This window comes from Crassostrea angulata, chromosome 8 (assembly GCF_025612915.1).
Source record: "Crassostrea angulata isolate pt1a10 chromosome 8, ASM2561291v2, whole genome shotgun sequence".
NCBI classification, from domain to species: domain Eukaryota; kingdom Metazoa; phylum Mollusca; class Bivalvia; order Ostreida; family Ostreidae; genus Magallana; species Magallana angulata.
Window position 1 is genome coordinate 23,505,909 of NC_069118.1, and position 24,656 is coordinate 23,530,564.

Consider the following 24,656-nt stretch of genomic DNA (forward strand, 5'->3'; position numbering starts at 1 on the left):
AATATTGAAATTCAAAGATTTGGTACAAACCACAATGTTCATTATATCCATGTACGCATGTTCCAAAGGTAAAATGGGGATCATGAATTTTACAAATCAAGAAGAGGCTTCTTTTTTCATCATAGCCATGCACCTAATACGATTAATATGGTCACGTCAGGATCTTTGGGCCATTAATTTCAAAATTTTGGAAGCGGTCTCTTTTCTCATCCTAAACATGCACTTAGTTTGATTCAATAATTACTACTTAAGCTTCGTCCTAACACCAGAGCGCCTGTCCCTGGGTCTATTCATTCCATAACTATATATGGTAAAGATCTCGCTTATCAATTAGTTTTATTAATATACAAATACTTTGTTTATTAGTCTTATTAATATACAAACATTTTTAAAGATATAATGCACAATCACAATATAATGATTAGATTCCCCTCCAACCTTCAGCGCCAAAACCCTGACTCTGGTGAAAATTTTGCGATTTGGAAAGAGGAATCCTTCCTCATAGCCATGCACCTAGTTTTAATTGCTTGATAAACAATTTGTCCATTTGCACCCATACGATTATACATGTATGAACTCCAACTTATATTAACTCTATAATCCCTGAAGCCATGAATAGAGGAGTCAATGTTCATTAAAATCATGACAACAGTTCAACTGTTTGATTTCCAGGAGTGAAAAAGTTTATAAAAATTGCAATAATTTAAATGGTTTAATATCCACCCTCAAGCCCAAGGAGAGCAGGAACCATGAACTAAACAGATAACTTTAGAAATAAACAAGTGCATGTGTATGTATACATGTACAAGTATATGCAATGCATAAACTGTGCAATCTTTACACACATGCAGCATGTGTGTAAAGATTGCACAGTTTTCTAATTAATTACAATACTTAATTATAAACCGTTGCAGGCATATACCATCTTTCAAGAAAATAAAAACAATGAAGTGAAAAAAGAAAAGATTTATTTGTGCTTTGCCGAACATAATATACTGATAGAACAGTGAACAAATGACCTCTTAAATGCGTTCACAACAATATAATCTTCAACTTCATGATGTTGAAGTGCTAAAAATCTTGAAAAAAAAATTGGACATAATGTCAGAATATCTATGATGTCAGACAACTGTCAAATGGCGTAATTCTTTAAAATATCTAAACTGTCACGTGACTCGATTACAGCATGTCACATGATATCTACGATGATGAATAGCACAAGTTCCTTTATAATTTAGTATAAGTACTGACATCTATAAAACAAAAAGATGTTAAAGCATGAAAAAATATATATAATATACACTGTATGTACAATTCAACTATATAATAATAGAATGACATTATAAAGATTGTGTGTTTTTTTCTAAAAATCTATCAAAAATCAACAGAAAATTTCATTAAATTGGGTAACAAGACATTTAATAGCAACCACTTGTAACAAATAAGAGGAAACACTGGAATAGTAACAACAGTTCTCTTTCTATAGGCGATACAATTCCGCACTATACATCAATCAACAATTCGGCAATAAACACTTTTCTTCAGCCGGACACCCATCGGTACACATGTACTTGAAGCCTTTATGTCACATGTACAAAATGTGGCTAGCTTGGTCTCAGTTTCACAATCAAAAGTATGCAAGACTTCCGATTTTTCATGGTATTTTTTTTTTGTCATCTTAATCTTTGATGCCCAGATTTTGTTTTAATACTATAATGCTACTACAATGACAGTGATGTTTGACTTGAATGGTGATCATTATGCTTATTATTATTTAAATAAAAAAGTTTTATTCTAGGAAATACATGACATTCAATTATATGAGTTTCTTAAAATACATCTTATTTTACTTTCTTTTATCTTTATTTTGAATGACAACTGCTTAAAAAACTCACTGAAATCAAAAATTGTTCACACAAATCACAAAATATCGGACACAAATCTTATCCAAAAAAAATGTTCATAATCAAACTTTCCATAAACTCCCCCTCCCCCAACAAAAACAAAAATTAACAGATTTACAGTGGGAAAAAATTACTAGATTTGTTTTTCTGAATGAGGTATATAGAGTTTTGAAACTAGATATGTAGAACATGTAGTGGTAAAATAAAGACAGGTCTCTCTCAAAATGTGCACTAAATCAGAGCTTTTCACTTGCTAAGCAATCATGAAGTCAAACTTCTCCTTTAAAAAAAAAGACATTTTTATAACAATGATAAGTCAGTTTGCATACCCCGGTAATTTGCAAATATGGAAACAGCTAATGAAACAGACTTCAGAAGAACAACAAGTCTTAGTCTTTACATCAAAAGACTGTTTCCTTGATTTAAAAAAAAAACCACATCAATTCTATGATTTAAAGTTCATAATACCCTTTTTGCAGGGTAAGCATCATTTGATTAGTTTTTAAACAAATCTTACAACCACATTCAAAAAATTTTTCCAAAAAAAAAAAAATTGCATCCAAAATTGATATTGTTTATTGAAGAGGCTGGTTCCTTTGTTATATCCCAAACCCCAACATCCTGAGGGGGCAGGGAACTTGAACAGGGAAGTCTTTTGTAAAGAGAGATCCATTGAAACGATTGATGAGTCAGAGAGCGAACAGGGGGCATCACTGTGGCTTGTAATTCACCACTTCTTCATACACTTTCACTGAAATTACATGACAAAAAAAAAATTACTGATTAAAAAAGTTTGACTACATTTTTTAGTAAATATTTACCATTATAAAAAAAGACTTTTAACCTCTGAAATCATTTTTCAATCCTTTCCAGTCTTTTAACTAAATTCTTATGTGAACCAAGGCTTACATGTATAAATGTTTACAAAGAAATGAATGCATTTCAACTAAAAAAAGAATAGAAAATAATCCTTTCACGATATAAGGAGAATCTTGTATATAAATGGTAGAAATCCAACCTTTCCATTCTGGTATAGTGAGTTCCATGTCTTCAAACGACTGATCGTACGGCTCAGCAGTGGGTTCATCCGTCGGATCGGCATACTGCGACAGATACGGATGAGCCAGGGCTTCTGTGGCAGTGATTCGAGTGTCAGCATCCAAATCCAACATTTGTTCCATTAAGTTTATTGCTGGAAAAAATCCAAACAGTTTAAATTTCTATCAGAAGAACCTATCCTTTTTTACTATTTGAATAAACGGTAATTTGGCCTTAATTCTTTTTCACCACAAATTAAAATTCTGAAGATTTTGTAGAGATAACATTCAATCTATGCTTCAACAAACACACAGTAAGGAATGTGTAGTTTAAGTATTTAATGCATACGTAAACTCTGTGGAATACAACCAATCAAAGGGCCATTGTATTCATTAGAAAATTATTTGAAAATTCTTCCATTTAGAGGTAATCAAATCAAAGTTTTACCTCTAAATGTATTTCTTATTTATTAATAAGTGTATTTGTTTATCTGTAAGTGTAAAACCTTTGTTCCAATTTCTAAATGAAATCTAACTTCTTACCATTTGGATTTGCCCCAAGGAACACTTCTCTGAAGTCCTTCTTTGGCCACTTTGGCATGGAAGCCACATAGTTCCTAGCCTGAAATAGTGGAAGAAAGTAAAGATCATTACACTCATTTACCCATTAACGAAAAAAATAATAATAATAATAAGCATAAAATCCACCCACTTTCTAACATAATAAAAACATCAAAAAAAATAATTCTTAACACAGAAAATCATAAACACGAATTTGTACTTCATAAAAATTTATACAAAGGCTTTAAAGATGGTATGTTAACTTTTGGTGTCAGAGATTATATAGAGAATACCATTTTAAATCTATACTGTTTATTTTGTAATACAATGTACATGTATTTGAGCATAAATGGGCAGTTTCATTTTCGAAAATTCATTTTTCCTTTTATAATAAAACTAAATATTTTCTAATGTGAGAAAAGCCTCTTATGAACATCATAGACATTTTTAACAGATATTTCTGCCTGTCTTTTGATACTGACCTCTGGACTGTTGATTTTGTCTAGAAGTGTCTGGTTAGGGGTTCCAACCAACGACAATACACGGGTCAGCTGGTCTATATCTGTAGTCACAGTTAGGGAACAACTTTTAAGGGAACAACTCAAATCTACTGGATTTCAACAATAATTAAAATAAATTTACAAAGTTATCAACCCAGGGATGAATATGAGAGTATTGAATTTTCTACTATACCTAGATTTTATAAACATGAATAAGAAGAAAACTGAGAGAAGAGTGCTCAAAGTAAGAGCTAAAGGAGTCAACACACCATAGTGGTCAGGGGATGTGCCTCCTATAAAATTGTTGGGAGAAAAAGAGTAAAGTTTGCATTGAAGAAGATTTTAATGGTCTGACTCATTTCTAGTCCTTTATCAAAGCCAAACAACACATTTTTTACTAATAAATATCTAAATATAAAATATATCTCAATAATAAATATCTAAAGAAAAATATTTTAAAGAAAACTATAATAGAACCGCAATCTGCCCCCCCCCCCCAACAATTCAAACTTAATATTACTCTGTGTTATTTTGGTTGAAGGATACGATCTGTTCCTGGAAATAAGGGTTTCCCTGCCAACATCTCCGCCATTATGCATCCCACTGACCAGATATCCACTGATAAAGGTAAACAATAAATCAACTATACATTTAAAAAACATCTGAAAAATAACAGGATAAGTGGGAAACTTCTCTTTAATCAACTTCCAATAAATACATCACCATGGTTCACACACATATCATTATATATACCCGGTATATAAGTTTTTCAATTTTGAACAATTGAAATTCTGTATACAAACTTTTAACTGACTCCATTTTGAAATTGATTAAAATAGTTTGCGGCTCAAGTTTTGTAATGTTTAAGAATCTAAAATGATGAAGAGGTGTATATATAAACTGGTTTGAAGCTAGGAATAAATGCATCTAAAAGGTTATATTAAGTTTATACTAAATGTACTTCGAACATGAAAGTAAATTGAAAATTTCTAGCAAACAATTCAAAGTTTCCAGCAAATCCCTTTTTAAAAAGGTTTCCCAAAAGTATTAACTACTCTGTTTTATTGGCAAGGTGCAGTTTTTATAGATTCCTGTTACATGTATAAGAAGATAAAATCTTTAGCAATTACCTTACAAATGTGTCTCTTAAGTTTAAGACCCACACAGACACTGTGGCTACACCACTGACCTGTTTGACTGTAGTGCATCCAATTGAGGACGATTTCTGGAGCTCGGTACCACCTGGTGGCCACATAACCGGTCATGGAATCCTCGGTGTGTCTGGCCAGGCCAAAGTCCAGGATCTACAGGGAGCAGAATACCAGTACATGTACATGGAGTACAAATAATCACAAACTTTATCAAACTCAAGAATCAGACAGTCGTTGAATTTTACATTATTATAATTAAATGCTACGCAAAATATTATTCACTAGCCACTTCAGAAATTTTTAAGTTTAATTTCAGTTTAAAGGAAAACTGTGGAAAACAGTATTTTGTTAATAAATTTAATGTTATGTCACATCAGTTGAGCTTAAAAGAAATTACTAGGTAAAAAAAAATAAACCTTTTCTACTTACTTAACTAGAAAATTACAATAAATTACAAAGATTTTGAACACTTTCAAAACAGATTTATAACACGTTACCTTTAATTCACAGTCTTCATTCACAGCTATATTGCTAGGTTTGAGGTCCTAAAGGGAGATAAATCAATTTGTCAATATCATGATGTGTGGCCAACAGAAGATTGAAAATTAAAAACTCTCTGTTAAATAGCAGTCAAAGTGAAATAACTGGACTTACCCGATGTATGATGCCTGCTGAATGTATGTACTGCAAAAGACAAACAATTTTTTTTCTTCAAATAATAAAATCCCATTTTAAAGAAGTACGATATACATGTATATTTTATTATCAAGTATAAAACAATTCTATAAACCAAAGAAATTTATTAAATAAAATTTATTTAAATTTTAAACAAGCCGAAAAGCAGAAATATCGTTTTTAAATCTAAAGCAAATTAACCATTTTATTAATTTTTCTTTGTGATATGTTCAATTAATATCAGTATTTTTACAGGGGTAAAGTTTTGTAAATTATATATTAAAAAGAATTTGCAAAGGTTACATGTCATCAATTAAAACTGACTCATGTAAAATTGTGTTGACGATAATCATAGCCAGATGAAAGCCACAGTAATTCAGCAATTGGTTAACAGTAATTATCTGTTTCTAAATTAATATGAACTGAACTGAACTAAATTGGAAAGGGAATGTTATGAAAGTATTAAGCTTTAGCCCCTAGAAAAAACAAAACAAACACCAAAAAAAAAGTTTTTTACAGTATAGCATCTGTCATCCATTATGCAGTTACTTACCTTGAGGCCACGCAGGATTTGATAAACTAGGAACTGCACGTGATCGTCACTGAGGGTTTGTGTCTTAATAATGTTATTCAAATCCGCACCCATCAAAGGCGAAACCAAATATCTGAAAAAGGGACACAAAGACCTATTATTTCATTTAATATATATGTATTACATTATTATAATACTAGATACCTGACAATGAAGATATTTGATATCAGACAGACACCAGAAGGACAAAAAATTAATGTTTATTTTCTCGGTCACCACTCAATTGTTTCAAAAGATGCCACATTGATTTATTTTATTGATATATATATTGAACATGTTAAAATGGATATTATTCATTTTTTTCTCAATTTTAAGCAGAAAATATATATTTCAGTTACAAGTACGTAATATATGTACTAAAATGAATTATTTAGATATATTTAACCATGTTATTCAATTTATCGTATATCAACATTTTACATGTTAAATAATACTGCTGATGAGCAAGATAAACTTACACATCATTAAACTCATCAAAAGTTGTGGTAGCTGTGAACACATCCAAAAGTCCAATTATCTGAAAAAGAAATTTATATGCCATTGTAAAGTTTTATTACTATTATGGATATACAGTCAAAGTGAGCAAGAAGGGCAATTAAACCACTGTTTCTTAATTAAGCTTTCTTTATTTTGACGTCCATATCTTGAATTTGTAGATACATAAATCTTTGGATACTGTAGAAACACATACCGGTATTTTCATTGAGTCAAAATTCTGTTGGCATTTAATTTCGTCTTATTGCTAACTCTTTGTATTCATTAATACTTAGGTTAAAATTCATGGATTTAATTCGTTGATTTATACTGCCAACAAAAATAACGAAATTAAATCCTCAACGAATATTTCTGCTTCTACTGTAACAGTATATCATTATTATACATATACATATTTCATTCGTAAAACATTGAATTCCTCTTTCATTGATGATACTATGTGAGCGTCGACTGGTATTTTTTTTTTTTTTTACTTCATTTCAATATTAGACAACTTCATCATATTTTGTGTGGTTCAAATGCCTGTCTTTTAATTGACTTAATTTTTTGTGGTTTGATCATGTTATTAGTGAACTATGATAGAACTGACTAACATTTTCATATCTTTTCACTCTATCATTCTATTGAATTGTGGGGGGTTTTTTTGGCACAATGATGCACAATGCACTATGATTGTAACATTTCAATTAACATAAGTTTTTATAATTCATTGATTTATGTTTTCATGGTTTATGACTTACATTTTCATGGTTCATGTGCTTTAACATCCGCAGCTCCCGGTACGTCCTCTTGGCGTGGATGGCAGACTGGAATGGGCGGGCCAATTTTTTGATGGCCACTTTGGTATTTCTCTGTGTGTCCACAGCAGAACTGCAACAAAAAATCAAAACACATTACAATTTTCCCTATCTCATGCACAGCTCAAAGGGAATGCTCTACACGTAATTCTACATGAAAACAATCTTGCATGCATTGTTACAAGGTAGCTACAGAAACCCATATTTCACACAGAGCTACAGATCTGCAGCAAGATTAGAATGCCACAGGTATTGATGCTTCTCTTGCTGCAATTGCATACTAAAGTTTTTGACAAACTCACAAAGACAGCCCCAGAAATATACTCTAATAATAGTAATAGGCTTATATCTGTTCAAATTAAGTATTTTCCATATAACTTTCCATAGAAAATAACATATAAGGAATGTACTAGACCATACATGCCACCATGGAATCAGTAGACATTATGCACAACAACTCTGCATGTACATCAAAAATATTAACACTGATGAGACCCTTATAATCTTTCTTATCTTATCCACCATTTTAATTTCAATTAATATTTCATCACTTGACAAAACAATACTGGCTTTTAAAGAAATTATGTGCCAGGTATTGATAACAAAAAATGTTTCACAAAATTATGTTTTGGGAATAAAGTTGTACCCAAAATGATTTCACTTGGAATGTGCCATCAGGGAGCACAACTATATTTATAATTTTACATGTACATGTTAGCTAGAACAGTATTATCAGCAATTCCTTCCATAACATTGAAAATACTGAGCAATTTTTACATTCTAGAACTGAACTGTGTCGACAATGTTAAAAACACTTGTATGAGGACAATGAGCTCTCGACAGGCGAGATGGTAAACACTTCACCAGACAACGCAGATTCTTCTGTATCGTTATCTTGTAAACCTGTCCATCGAGATCTCTGTCTATTACCTTGCTGGAAAAGCTTCAAAATTTCATAACTTTTTATCCTTGAATACTCAAAATTTCAACATGTTTGCATTACAAGCTGAGTTAATGTGTATGTTACACATCTTGAGCAATATCCCCGTTTTCACCTTGTGGTAACAGAGAAGTATAATTTTCAGAGTTTAATTTACTAGAAAATATTCTTGGAAATCAAATTCATTCTTAATTCCTTCCTCCTTGCCAAAATATATCTCATAGTACTTCCCTCTTCAAGAATCAAGTACACAAAGCATAAGATCAGAGTGCGAACAAAATCTAAGAAAAAAAACAGTACTTTGACTTAATTTTCCAGATAAGTAAATTCAAATTTTAAATTTAGTAAATGCAATTTCTATCATAAAAACTACTTGCAATGCAATATTTTTTGGCTTCATTAGAGAGTATAATATCCTATTCTAAGGATCACTGAAATTACATAGTACTAATATTCAGTTAGCTGTACCAGCTAGTATATATATCTTGGAAGTGTATAAAGCACTATTAATTTAAATCATCATTATAGTAAGCAAGCAGGAGAATTGTGTATTATATGTGTATAGTAGAAACAAGAAAAGATTATCTAGCCAGACAGGGAAACTGTTCGATCATTTCCTTCATTTGAATTAGCATCCAGTACCACTTCATTCACACGTAGTTTGGCCGACACTTGACACAATGATCCGTCCTGTTACAATCCTCCCATGTATACGTATAACCGAGGGATGGTATTCTACATGCACATGCATATAGACAGATTTATCCTCACCAGCTTGATACAGAATGACCTTATTAGGGCAACCTGTCCTGTGATGCATGCATAAGTACATACATCATGTGCACATGTATGTACATAACATTGTACATGTTCCAGCAATAAACTTAACCAGGAATCTTCAACTTTCATACGAAAGATTCTCTATAGACATGATTGATCAGCAATAAGCTCATTTGCAACAAACAATTGCCTGACAGTTGAATAGGGTTTTTTTCCCCAGAAACTGTATTTCTGCAACTCATGTACTACATGTACTACAATATGTGTACCTTCGTATGCATATATTAAATGTATATGATGGTCATCAAATAAACTGAATACACAATGCATCACATTTTGATTCAAACACCTTCCACTTGCGACAAAACTACCGGTCGCTACCTTGAAAGCATGTAAAAAAAAAATACTTCATCAGTAGAACGCTATCAATTACATGTACAATAAAGTTAAAATTACCGGTATGCATACATTTAAGATGTTGGAATATATACACGTAAAACCATGCTCATATCACATGTACATGTGCGAGTGCAATACACAAGAAATAACCACTCAAAACACATATCTATTGCCTGCCCTAATCGTGATTGATCATTTCCTTATCCGTGACAGACTCTCTATGATTAGGCGTTGGTGAATTTTAAAAACAGAGAAAATGAATACAAAAATATACTTTGACTTTGGGTGTGCGAAATATTTAGAAAAATAGATTTATAAATTAATATACATGTTGATAAGTTATAAACGTTATCGAAGCATTTCATAAATGACAAATTACTTCCTCCATATTCCAAACACAATTTCATGCATGCCCAAATTGGGATTCATCAATATATCCTACTTGCATGTGTAAAATGATGCAGCATTACATGTTACCTCCTCAACTCCCTATTTCTCGATATAAAAACTGTCTCTCACAAATCTATCTATCCTGTATGCTGTCATTTGTAATTAACACCTTGATCCAGATTTCTATAAGATTTGTAGAATGTTGACAGGTGTATCGGTTTTATAACAACGTCTATATTTAGCTCCAGACAGTTAAAATTAGACTTCTAATTGCCTTATCATCAAGGAATTTTCCAATAATATTGTTCTCTGCCAACCTTACTCTGTCTTTCTATCATTCATGTGTGGCCAAATTCTTCTATTCATTCATTCTAACCTCCCCCCCCCCCCCAATCCATTCCAACAGTACATATTTTCTTGAATACCGGTATCATTATGACATCAGTTATATGTTTTATCTAGTAGATCGCATTCCTGTGATTATAACTCACAAGATGCCATTTTTCCAGTCATTCTTCAGCACTTCATTTCATGTTGATCATCATATGTGCCACATATTTCACCATTGCGTCTTGCGTTTATTTTCCCTACTTAGGAATTCATGCGTAAAGAGAACTGGCTGCCTCAGCAAACACTGTTGAAACATTGCTAATTACACAACAATGAAACAGCAAGATCTATTTTTTTTCTCTACCGCATTAAATTATCTTGGCAGTAATTAAGATATCAAACAAAAAATGATTAGATGCATATTTGAGAATACATCTCTCTTTGTCTTCTAAGATTATAATGGCGATCAGTTCAAGAATCTTTCATTGCTTGCATGTACATGTGATACATTTTTAATTAAGGAAAACAAATTCCTGCATGGCGGCTGATCTTATATAGCTTCCTAATTTTTTATTATCTAATGACTCATCATCATTTTCGGAAAAGCAAAACAAGCAAAGTTTGGCCCAACTTCATTTATCATTGGTTTTAATTCCCATTCGAAAAGAAGGATGAATGTATTAACTTATAAACAAGGGATACTGCTATAATAATTAGCATTGTTCCAGTATGAACAACATTTAAATTGTTTTGATGAAATAATTTCAGTCACAATTTCAGTCAAGTTTATATATGTCATGAAATTTGACACAAAAACAATTTGTCTAAAAGCTTGATTCAGTTTTAGGAAATTAACCTTACCACACAATAAATAATTAACAAAAATTAAATAAACGTTTATTTATATCGTATGTATAGCCATTATTTCTATTAACATCTTTTAATTGACTCAAAGTGCAAATGCAACGTTAATGCAATTAATACATACTGTATTTTACAATCTAAGATATATCTTTATTGGAGCAACAAAATCTACTAGAAAAAATCTTAATCTCATAATCATACATATTGTATAATAATCTAATCTATTGTGAACATTTTGAAGATTACAATTGTGTCCAAACTTTCATGATACAATCAGATCATAAATTAATTGATCAGCCAATGATTGGTGTATGCACCAGTGTTTTACGTAATATCATATTACATTGTATTTAAAAAGATCTACTTAAGCCATCATTTTTTTAATATATTATAATAACTCACGGATGAGTATTGATTATTCCTATCTTTATAATTACATATGACATCTTACAGTATTTTTTTTTTTGACCAAAAAAAAGGGATTATATGTACTTGTGATTGTCGCTGCCTTCATTAGAAAAGTAATAAAAATGTTCCGGTATCCATTGATTCTAAACAAAAATTGTTTTTTCACATGTTTAATGTTTGACTTGAATTATTAGATTACACATATATACTGTATTTATATCATGTACATGTAAGTGATGAAGTATACTGTCCGTGGCACGCCCATTTCACAATAACAAAATGTTAAAATGTTATGCTGGAGTTTGTCTGAAATCATTTCATATTAAAAACATGTACAATACTAGAATAAATTAGTGAGTTACAATTGTACAATTTGAATTTAAGTCTATCATGCATGATTGGATTAAAATTAAGAAATCCAGAGTGCATTTTGCAAGATACATGTTTATTCAAATTAAAATCCCAGCTATTATCTGAATGCAGAGGTTAGTCTTTCATGTTCCTTTTATTTATTACACTTTTTAATGGTACATCATGGATGAAATAACATGTATAAACATGTAGTACAGATGTATCTAGATTCTAAAATTCACAATCATATTTTCCTATATGGGTTTTCCCAATTTTGAGTGCATTCAACTGTAGGTGTGTCATATTTATTTATATTCCCAAACAGCAAGTCAAAAATGAAAGAGTATTTCAAAAAAGCATAAGGAAAAGTCAAAGAACAGCAAATTGGTTTAAAGAAGATTTTCTGCTTTCTAGTTGTGCAAGATTTCATAAGAATTGACATCAGATAAGGAAAAATATAGATTCTGTAAAAATTGTTTCCTTTCAAAACAAGGTGCAACGACCTTTATGTTCCCAACATTCTACTTCACTTGAAACAATAAATACATTTAAATGTATATTCTCAACTTTATCAAAAATAAATTTCGAAATTACCATCTCTTCTAAAACTATCAGAACTGTTAACCCTGTCTTGTAGGCATGTTTTGTAAAATAACATGCATTTCTGTGAAAATATCAAATACATGTACATGTATTATACCAAAGCAGAGGTTAAATTCACATACCAGACTTGTCCATAGGCACCTGAACCAATCAGCTTGATGGGTTTGTATCTTTCTGGGACCTCGTAAGTGACATTGCTTAAACGCACCTGATGAACTAAGAGAGCTGGCGGACAGTACACACTTCCAAGCGACATATCACCTTGGAGAGGGTGCAATAACTCCATCAAAGAAAATCCTCCTGCTAACGTGTTTTTATCTTAACCGCGCTTCAACTGAGGAAAATAGTTGTGTGTGTCTGTGTGCTTCCTAGACTCTTCATCAATTGAAATGTAAAACGTTGCCAAATTGACTTAGTCAGGATTCCCCAATGACTAATGGGGTTTGACAAAAATAGCCACAAAACTGTGTCTAAATATAGAACAAAGACGAAACAGTAAGGGGATAATATGTACTCTAGAAATATCTGGAATTCCTCGATTAATTTCTACCTATGACAACAGAAAACAACTCACGCAACCGCGACATAACAAGATCTCGCTTTTAATGAACCAATTGGAGACTGATGTGTTAATGCGAATGCAAGTTCAAAGATCAACTCGAGTGGCTTAAGACGAAAACATGACACTCAAAACAATCAGCGACTTCACACATTGATAGTTTGAGAAAGCTTGAATTCTACTCACCATACTTGACCGTATGCACCCGCACCCACGGGAATCAAATTTTGGTACCGTTGGGGGACTTCCCAAATCGTCTTATTGAGTTCAACACGGTAAAAATCAGGCTTAATCTTCGCGGACGACATTTAGGGCATTGGACGTGTGGATTATTTCAATACTTTCACATCCAATTAATGGATGTCTTTTAAATTAATTGCACTTAGATCAACTTGCAGAATTAAAGATCTTCTTGCACAAACTTTTTAAAAATATGCCAATGCCCTAGAGCTTCCGGAAATCAACACAAGGCATAAGCTTTTCTGTGACATTGATTATGTGTCTAAAATTTAAAACCTGCACGATTTACGTTCCGGACAATATACACTAACTAGAATTTTTTTTTTTTTTTTTTGAAAATTATCAATGTTGATGTTAAAATCAAATTCAAAGCATTTTTTTTTTGCTTCATGTAAGAATTGTTTTATTACATGTATGAATTAAAAAAATGTATTTCTTTCTGAACTCGTACTAACAGCAAGATTAATCTGAACAGTCACAGTAAAGTAAATGGATTTGAGATTTATCGATCATTTAATTTTTAATTAATAAATTTCTCTCTTTTCATACTTCTTTCAAAACAAAAATATTCTTTTAATTTTTTCCCAAATGGATATAAATTGATCAAGAACGATAATAAGTTTGAGAGAGAGAGAGAGAGAGAGAGAGAGAGAGAGAGAGAGAGAGAGAGAGAGAGGATGCATATTCCTGAAATTCTTAATATGCATTCAAAAATAAATACATGACATGTACCATGAAGCTTCGATTTATTTAGTAAACATAAACTTTGGAATTCGATCGATTGGTTTTATTCTCGATCAAAATTGCTAATTTAGATTTAGCCGCGGCCTATACTAGTATATATGCTATTTGCAATACATGTATATATCAATGGTTCATACTAAAACAACGTTTACATACTTCCTCAAACTAAAAATTAATAGTATATGCAATGCATCTTTTCAAGATTATGCATTCTATTAATTAATTAGTGCACTCAGAAACTTATTGTAGAAAGGTTAGTGTATTATATGCACATATTTTGATACAGAATGGAGGTTCGATGTTAAGTGTGTGTACGTAGGGGGGGGGGGGGGGGGATTGCAAAGTGAACATCATATACTTATACATCATGCATCACCTCCTATATCAATTTTGCGCTAAGCATCATGATTGAGGACAAACTCAAATGAAAAAAAAGTTAGACAGCTATGAAAAAAACAAAACCCTGGACCCCCGCATGGTGTCATGTTGTTATGTCCGATTTGGACGTGTACTCTCACATTCTAGCTCCACCTTTCCCCCAAAACCAAATACCTGTTACATGTGTGGTACGGGAAAAAGAAATACAATTACAGATACAGACACATGATCGAAGTACTACTATATGTACATGTATGAGATACTACACCTCCTTATTTGGCAATGAATGGACTCCGAGTACATGTGTTATATTAAAAGTTTAAAATCGAAGATTTCTAAACTTATCTATAACAATCTCCAGTCAAATTAAATAATTGTTGGACAAAAGAAGTGTGAATTTGAATTATTGTAACAGCTATGTTGGACTAACTGTGCTAGAACCCCGCACGTTAGCATAGAGTGTTATGTTGGACTAACTGTGCTGGAACCCCGCACGTTAGCATAGAGTGTTATGTTGGACTAACTGTGCTGGAACCCCGCACGTTAGCATAGAGTGTTATGTTGGACTAGCTGTGCTAGAACCCCGCACGTTAGCATAGAGTGTTATGTTGGACTAACTGTGCTAGAACCCCGCACGTTAGCATAGAGTGTGTGATATCGAACTAGCTGTGCTGGATTACCGCACGTTAGTGTCGATTTTGTGCACAGAATTATAACGGACTGTCCGTGCTGGAATCTCCGCACGTTATTAAGTTGTTCTCTCGGAACTCCGAGAATCGGTTTTCATTGGAATATACCATGTACAGTTATTTCATCAACTTAAATACAACTTGTTGAACTCTTGTTTCGTTTTTGGAGTTTTTATTCAGCGTAAACTTGAGCAAGTGTAACGAATTGAGCTTTCACCTGAATTCACCATATGGGATTTTAAGAACTCTAACATTACAATTTACAGTTTACAACACAAATGAAATACAAGATATGTTCGTGAAAGTTGGGTAGTATTAGTAGAAAGCCGAGTGGCATGCTACCGGACTAACCACAACTTCACGGACAATTCGCGATATAAACATTACGTCTAAATTTCATTGGTGAAACATGTTTATTGCATCAGTATTTGATACATTGACGTAACTATTCTTTTTTATACCTGTTTGAAAACCTTTTTGGAGTGTTGATTTTTTTTTCATAATGTATCATGGAAGTGTGGGTACAACAGTTACTACCCTACCCGTTATGCGAGTTCCAGATACAAATGTATTTTTTATCAACACCCCAATCGACTGATAAGAGAAAGAACAAACTTAAGGTAATAGTTGGTATTCTTGCCCTAACCATGTGGGGATATCGAAGGATTCTTTTAGAAATTGTCATTCGCGTATTATGCAGCTTATACATTATGTGTTATATTATATTTATCAATTTGTCTGAAATGACACACTGTTTCTCCATTCTTTCTCAAAATCAACGAAGAGACATAAAGTGGCGACTTGATTTCTTCGGATTGTTCCAATATGATTCGTCCTATTGCTATATATGATCACCACATAGCCTGTTTTGTCTGAATTCTGCTTGGCTGTCGCACAGTTTGGAATCCACCGCTGCTCTGAGTCTGTATAATATAACTTTGTTTTTTTTTTCTGTTACTTTCTAAAATTATAACAAATACTGAGGTTTCCCTTTTAGAGAAGCTTTACAAGATGTCCTTCCTTTCAATCTGATGGTACTCAGTTTTTCGCCCAGATCTTACTAACGAGGTCATATTGCAACTTAGCCACCATGGCTTTGTCTGTGTTAAGGGCTTATGCAGGGATGTTACCTTTAACAATTTAATGTTGCCTGAAAGGTTGATATTTTTTGTTGTCTGTAATCGAAGGACGTTCAAATTCGAAGTCCAAATGATCTTATATAGGCAGTACAATTGCCTATCGTTGCTTAACCAGTGATGAAAATGCTCTACCCATATATGCATTTTCCAAGGAGTTGGTATTGAGAATCTTTCCTTTCTTGCCTTTTCTTGATTTACTCTATCTCCAGGTGAGAAGTCGGATGTTATCGAAAAGATTTTTTTATGTTTCACTGCCCGAGTGCTTCTTCCAGCTCTATGGCAAGCATGTTATAACGGTTATTTGTCCCCCCCCCCCCCTTCCCTCTGGTGTCCTGTTTGACTTTGTTTGCTATATTATAGACTTCTGAAACTGATTGTTCCGATTACGATGTTTTACTGTCTAAAGTTTCTTTAAGTTTCTTTATTTCTCCTACAAAATTAATGTATTTTCATATTAAGTCTCTGAGGGCGCAACACTGACTTGCTCCAGTTGACGTTTTGTATGCAAAAGTAAAAACCTGTATGATCTGGTACCAGTTCCTTATCACCTTCCCTTTGGGGATCTCTGAGGGCTGAAAGACGACCTCCAAGTTTCAACTGGAAAACTGTCTTTTTCACATTGTTTGCTGTAGTTTGCTATCATGGTGGTGCATGTTGAAAGCGTATGTATTTTGATAGAAAATGTCATACTACTCTTTGCTTCCTAAGAGGACGTAGAGGTTGAACAATGTATCTTTTTGAATTATGTATCTTTCAAGATTGCTCCGCATCTCCTCTCCGTAAAATGGTCAAATATGGTATTTGACTCAACTGTAAATCACTATTTTTTTCATATTTCATGATTGTATTAGCTGGTTTGCTAAAGGGTATGTCATGATATGTGCAATATTATGTTAATTTGCCTGATATTAAACATTTAACTTACGTTCATATCAAGGTTTTTAAAGGGGTAGATCCCCAACAATGGTAAACAATATTAAAACATAAAAAAGATTCAAAAGTTGTCAGTACTGGGCACAATGTACTATAATAAGTCTCTGAACTTTTTATTTGTATATACATGTATAAAGGTTAAATGAAATGAGTATACATAATTAGATTTGACATCCTACACCTTAGCCGGGGTAATTTTTTTTTCCATTAAATATGACTATGGAAAGCATGCAGTCTATGACACGTCAAATTCACAAAAATTGAGCTAAACATAGTTACACAGTTTATGGTTTATCGACTGATAACATTAGTTGCTGAACTGCAAACAATAGTTAACGATGTATTAACTATAGTTTTCATCTGTAAAACTATATTAAATGGTTGTAAAATATAATAGTTTAATTACAAAAAATAAGCTAAGTTTATATGTCTGCAAATAACGTTAACAATATATTTTGCTGATAAATATAGATTCACATCTGTAAACTATAATTTACATTCGTTAACTATAGTTACAGGCACGTAGCATCGTTTTTGAAAGTGGGGGGGGGGGGCAGACTCATCCAAAAAATCTTGACAAGCAAAAAAAAAAAAAGAAATTTCTTTATAGCAAATGGTTGTGTTAATTACAGTTTTAACGCGTAAACAAGGTGTACAGATGTGAAAGTTAGATTAACGTCGTTGACTTTACATGTAGTTTTCTGTCCGTAAACTATATATAGATTACAACCGCTAAACTTAGTTTATCGACTGTGAAACTATGATAAGCTCATAATTATATTTTTGTGAACTTGGTGTGCCATAGCAGTCGTCCATACATTATCCCATGTATCGTAAATACTTTTAAATATTTATCTCTATTCGACAAAGTTTATGTTATCATCTTTTGATATATGACTTTCATGTATATTTCTCCTTTAAATCCATTCATTACCTTCCAAATGAAAGCTGAATACTATGATACTAGTAAATAACAACACATTGTGTGGAATTAGCAACGACACGCTGCAGCTATTTAATATTTGGCATATTAAATATACATACATAATTATGGCATAAAGTTGGATCACATGATTAATTTATTTTAATAAAACAATTCTGAAAATTTAAACTTTCCGCTGTACGTGTCGTCCTAAACTGGTATTTAACACCTGAGCAATTCTTTATATAGCCTTGCTAATAAACCGGTTCTTAAGAACCAGGTGACACAAACAGGTATTCGAATGAAAACCTTATATATCCGGATAATTAATTCATTATTATACCAAGTAGAAATTGATTTCTGTCTAATTCGTCCCTCAAACGAAAGAAATCATATTTCTCCTTTAAATCCATTCATTACTTTCCAAATGAAAGCTGAATACTATGATACTAGTAAATAACAACACATTGTGTGGAATTAGCAACGACACGCTGCAGCTATGTAAATATAAAGAACGGGGAACTAATGCTACCATTAATATAGGATATAATAACGTAATCCAACTTCATATATGTTCAGATAAATCAACACAAAAAGATACAATATAATCAATAAACAACATGATTACAACTATTATAAACCAAGTTCTTTGGAAACACTTAAATGTTCACTAAGCGGATCCTGGACATATCTATCCTTAGCAGATTCCGAACGCCAACGTCCATGTCTCTTGAATATCCTGTCCGGAATTCCCCTCACTGCCGACGCAGTCGCTCCACCTGACCGCAAACTGTGAAGTCCATAAACGTTGATGTTATCTACAATTCCTGTAAATTCTTCGATGAATAATTCACGAACCCTGGTGTAAGACAGAGGCTTTTCACGATTACGCAACCGGTAACCACTTCCCGATTTCGAAATAGCACAAAATACATATTCCTCTGAATCGTCTTGAATCCCAGCTAAACGAAGATACAATTCAAAATTAGAAACAGGACACATATATGAAAATGTTCTTGCTATAACAACTCTTGTACCATCTCTGTAGATATCAGTCTTACTAGACTCGATGAATATTTCAATATGATCAGGTAAAAATTGAATATCAGATCTCTTGATATTTATGAGTTCGCTGCTACGTAAAAATCCAGCGAATGCCAACAAGACCATACAAATGATTCTTTGATTATAAAGATTATTACATTCAAACAGTTTCAAATACATACAACGTAAATTTTCAACAGTTATTGGTTCTTTCTTTTGAACAGGTTTTGCCACTATACGTTTCCCACCTTCCATAATGTTTTTAACAAACTGATTGTCAGTCGGAGAATTGAATCCCACAAGATCATGAGCCCATTTGATTCCATAGAATGCGTCAACAATAGGGGATGGAGAGTTTGCCCGTTGAACCAAGCATGCTAAATAAATAGATACATGTAAAGGTTTTGAAGGAAATAATTCACTTTCCTCGATTCCTTGTTCTTTTGCCCACTTCTTAAATCTCAGGAAACTGTTACAATATTTGTTTATAGTTGAATCCGCTCGTGACGCTTGCATAATCCCAGGAAGTGCATACACCTTTTCACGCAACTTTGAAGGCAACTGAATCAAATCTCTTTCAAATACCTGAAAAAACAAATTTGTAAAGGAACACCAATAAATATTTTTTCGCTTTGAAATTATCTACCGGATATGTATAAAAATACATATACTTATATCTACATATCAGCTTAATTAAGATATTCAGCACATTTTCTTCAGAAATGAAGATATCAGTTTGATAAAAAACCAAACTTGCCAAATGGCAAACCACAAATGTGGTGAAAGAAACTTCAGTAAATCCATAGTGATAAAATATTTATCTCTATTACAACATAGCGCAAATTGCCTGATATTTCTCATACAAGTTTATGGGAAATAATTCCCAATTAATCAATAAATTTGTTTATTTTGAAGAATTTAAAACTGCCAAAAAACAATTTTGAAATCAAACTCTGAAATCAAAAACAAATGCAAGCATTCTAAACTTTAAATCTTCTTTACCAAAAATACCAGATCCGAGTTTACCACGTGTGTAAAACTCCTTTGCTACTGGAAGATCCTTCCAATCTACAATATGTGACCTGTAAACTTCAGAAATTAAAATTGGCCAAAAGGCTGATGATTCCCATAGCGGAACTACTAATGTTCCATATCCTTTGCATTCGTTCAAATTCTCCAAAACTCTTGGAATAAGATAAAATGGCGGTACGATCCATGCATTCAAACCTGTCCAATTAATAGTAAATGCATCAACTGCATACGTAAAAGGATTCCAATACCTGGAACAAAATTTATCTACCTTTGCATTGTAATCACAAGCAAATAAATCAATATCATACGGACCCCATTCCCGTGATAGGTCATCAAAAACAGTTTTCACGATACCCCAATCATCAAAGTCGACAATTCTGCTCAAATAATCTGCTTGCTCATTGAGTTCTCTTGGTATCCATTCAATTTCAATACCAATCTTATATTCTAAACAAATTTGAAAAATGTTCATTGCAAGATCTTGTAAGTTATTTTTCATACTCCCTTTTTGAACAATGGAAACAACATTTGCGTTGTCTGTAAACCATTTTATATTCTCACCTTTGAGAAATTGTACAAATGACCGAAGAACTCTATCCACCGCGGCCAATTCTCTCCATGTGGAACTCATAATTCTCTCAGATTCTTCCCATAAACCATGAGAAACATTTTTACCTGTCCGTACGCAATAACCGCCATAACCAGTATCACTTGCATCGGTGTACACTACCAGATTAGAACTTGGTTTAACTTTCATATCCCTTCTATTCAACATATCTAAAGACGATTTCCAGAAACTTATCTGTTTTTTACTTTCCTCAGAATTTAAAATCATGCTATTCCATGTTGGAGCAGACACAATGTCAATACTAAGACATTTGGTCATTAACTGGGCTACACTTCCGATAACAACAGACATAGATATGATTTGTCCAACTAAACTTGCTAGTCGTCTTACCTTTATTCTGCAATTCTGGTTCATAAAATGCTCAATTTTGAAAATTGTTTTTTGAATCTTAAATACACGCTTTTCAGGAATGTAAATTTTCCCCATATTACAATCCAAAACAACACCAAGATACTCGATAACTTGACAAGGGATCCACATGGACTTTTCCACTTTAGGCACAAAACCTGAACAAACTAAATCATACTGTACCTCTTTGGATATTTTGCATGCTTCGTCATATTTACTATGGCAGCCAAACCCATCATCTAAATACATAAGTACAGTTTTACCTTCTCTACGCCATTTCTTAACTAAGGATCGTGTGAGTTTAGTAAAAATATATGGCGCAGATGTGAGACCAAATGGCAAAACATTAAAACAGAAATATCGATCTTGAACACCAAATTTCCATGAAAATCCTAAATATTTTCTATGGTCAGGAAAAATATCTACATGGTGATATGCACTTGTGATGTCAAATTTAAAACACCAACTATTTTTATTTGTATACATAAGAGCGGTTCTTATATCGTCATATTTCACAGACTGTTTCCATACATGCTTATTAACTTCCCTTAAATCTAATATAAGCCTTCTTTTCCCACTGGAGTTCACTGAAACAGAAAGAGGATTAGTAACCAAAAAACTCTGTATTTTGTTCGGATATCAAACCGTTTTCTAATAGCTCCATTATTGCTCCCTGTACGAAAACATCTTCCTGTAAAGCAGATTTATTATTATGCGAAAAGCTCTGCTGTGGTAAAGAATAAAAAGGTATTTTATAACCATCCTGAATAGTATCTATGATATAATGACAAGCATCAATGCATTTCCAAAATTCAATATTTGATTTTAATCGCCCTCTAACAGAGACTTTGCCACCTTCTTTATACTCATAGCATTCGTTAAACTCATCAACACAACTTTTTCCATCATAATACTTATCTTTTATCAAAGATGATTCTTTAGACTGTTTAGCCTCTCTATTTAGCGGACTTAAGCTCCGGGCATTCTTTTCTTTGGTGATTGGGTTTTCCGCAGTGGAAACAGCCAATGGGAAATCTGGATGCAGCTGGCATGATGGGGAAGCCAAAGGGCGTTGGGCCACGAAAAGGCTGTCTAGCTGGAAAAGGAAAATAAGGAGCACTGCTCCTAACATTAGAATAGCTACTCTTAGATTTCAGTTTTTCTTTTTGCTTCTCCTTTTCTTTCTTTTCTTTCATGGCTTTATTTTCCGCTTTAAACATTCGTTTTTCGTCATCCGAATCATCAGCCAATGGATTGGTTACATAATTTTTCACTGTACTCCACCCACAAGGTGATGCATCAGCCATTTTGATAAGTTTGTTACGTTTATTACAAAGTTCAACTGATTCATGAATAAGTTCCTTGCAATAATCATATTTATTGTTATTCAAGGCCCATGAAGCCTGCGTCAACGTATCAATAATCTTCTCGTTATGTTCAAATTGATCTTTGTTACCTGGATGTTTCCAGACTATCGCTTGTTCTGACTTTAACTTCTTCACTTCAGACGATACGGAGGAAGTTGCCCCCTGTAATTCTCTTTTAAAATTATCAAGTTGCATTGCCATAGTATTCTCCATGTCCATTTTCTGTTCATTCATTTTGTTGAGAATGGCTTGTAGCATGTCTGCCTGAGCCCCGCCCGACATCTCCTCGTTCTGCATGCCGAATTTAAACTTTCCGCTGTACGTGTCGTCCTAAACTGGTATTTAACACCTGAGTAATTCTTTATATAGCCTTGCTAATAAACCGGTTCTTAAGAACCAGGTGACACAAACAGGTATTCGAATGAAAACCTTATATATCCGGATAATTAATTCATTATTATACCAAGTAGAAATTGATTTCTGTCTAATTCGTCCCTCAAACGAAAGAAATCATATATCATTTGGTATATCAAACTAACTTTAAATGCTCAAACTATTTGCCGGAATGAAAATTTGATTTCAAAAACATTTTTAAATTCTAATCGATGCACTAAGATGTTACAATTACGTACTTTAACGGGTGAACAACACAGGTAACTGAAAAGAAAATAGTTTTATATTGGCCTTGGACTTGGATTTAAAATACAAACTAAATGGTGATAGATTTTATTTAACGCAAGTTATCGACCTTTTAAAACATGTCACAAATTTCGTCGTCATTTCTGAGAATAGAAACGGTCTATATATAGACAAAATCAATAGTGAAACAGATAGGCATACCCCAGAAATAACTTAAATTCTTCAATAATTACATATGTGACAAAGCAATCAGCGACTTAACACAAGGATAGTTATTTTAAAAAAGGTTTATTCATACTCACCATACTTGACTAAATGCACCCTGTCCCACGGGACTCAAGTTTTGGTACCGCTGAGGGACTTTCCAAATAGTCTTAAACTTATTAATTTCAACACTGTAAAAATCAGGCTTTGTATTTGTGGACCACATTTAGGACACTGGACGTTTGGATTATTTCAATACTTTCACATCCAATCAATGCCTTTTTTATTCATTGCTCTTTTACAGCTTGCAAAATTAAATGTCTTCTTGCACAAACGTTTTTAAAAATAGACTACTTGTACATGGCATATTATGCATTTCCGTGCCATTGATTAAATTTCTAACATTTAAAATTTGCACTATTTACATTCCGGACAGTACATATGAGTTTTTTTTGTTAATTCAAAATTCTTTCTTTATATGTAAAATTAGACCCATCCCCTCCAATATGGCCCTTACCCGAATATCATGAACAATCTTGAATCTGTCTTACAAGAGAATCTTTTACACAAGTTAGAGATTTTCTGGCTGATTGGATTTTGAAAAGACAATATTCGAAAGATTTTTCTCTGTTTATTTCTATGTGAAAATTTGACATCCCATTGTTGCGCTACCCTACCCCCTGGGATCACTACCCGAATGAGGATGCTTTCACACAAGCTACAGCTCTTCTGGCTGATTGATTTTGCAATAAAGTGTTTTAAAGATTTTTCCTATACATGTATACTCATTTGTAAGAATTTGCCCCCCCCCATCGTGGCCTCACCCTACCCCTGAGGATCATGACGTGAACAAACTTAAATCTACAGTAACAAATGACACTACCATACAAAGATATTTTAAAGATATTCCTTATCTTCAAAGATTTTTCTCTATATATTCTTATGTAAAATTTTGATCCCCCATGCATTATGGCCCTACCCTATATGTATCCCTTGGGATCATGATTTGAACA

General features: G+C 32.9%; 1 protein-coding gene across 3 annotated transcripts; it reads right to left on the bottom strand.

The window, feature by feature from the left end:
• Nucleotides 1-951: 951 nt before the first annotated feature.
• LOC128158243 (mitogen-activated protein kinase 14A-like) lies at nt 952-23,894 on the bottom strand. 3 transcript variants are annotated; one of them, XM_052821002.1, is made up of 12 exons: nt 23,742-23,894; nt 7,656-7,785; nt 6,879-6,937; nt 6,382-6,493; nt 5,808-5,837; nt 5,651-5,698; nt 5,192-5,306; nt 4,549-4,620; nt 3,985-4,064; nt 3,485-3,563; nt 2,923-3,096; nt 952-2,655 (listed from the first exon to the last, which is right to left on the bottom strand). In XM_052821002.1, exons 1-12 carry the CDS (start codon nt 23,867-23,869, stop codon nt 2,615-2,617), a joined length of 1,068 nt encoding a protein of 355 aa, XP_052676962.1. In that variant the 5' UTR covers nt 23,870-23,894; the 3' UTR covers nt 952-2,614. The 3 variants fall into 3 exon arrangements, with proteins under 3 accessions (XP_052676962.1, XP_052676963.1, XP_052676961.1); XM_052821003.1 differs by lacking the exon at nt 23,742-23,894 and adding an exon at nt 13,523-13,821; XM_052821001.1 differs by lacking the exon at nt 23,742-23,894 and adding an exon at nt 12,900-13,449.
• Between the last annotated feature and the right edge of the window lie 762 nt (nt 23,895-24,656).

Coding starts and splice junctions, on each gene's coding strand:
- LOC128158243 (XM_052821001.1), bottom strand. CDS start 13,063: ATGGAGTTATTGCACCCTCTCCAAGGTGATATGTCGCTTGGAAGTGTG. Junction 4,621..5,191: donor GATGCACTACAGTCAAACAG/GTCAGTGGTGTA, acceptor TACCTTTATCAG/TGGATATCTGGTCAGTGGGA. Junction 3,564..3,984: donor ACAAAATCAACAGTCCAGAG/GTCAGTATCAAA, acceptor CCACTATTTCAG/GCTAGGAACTATGTGGCTTC.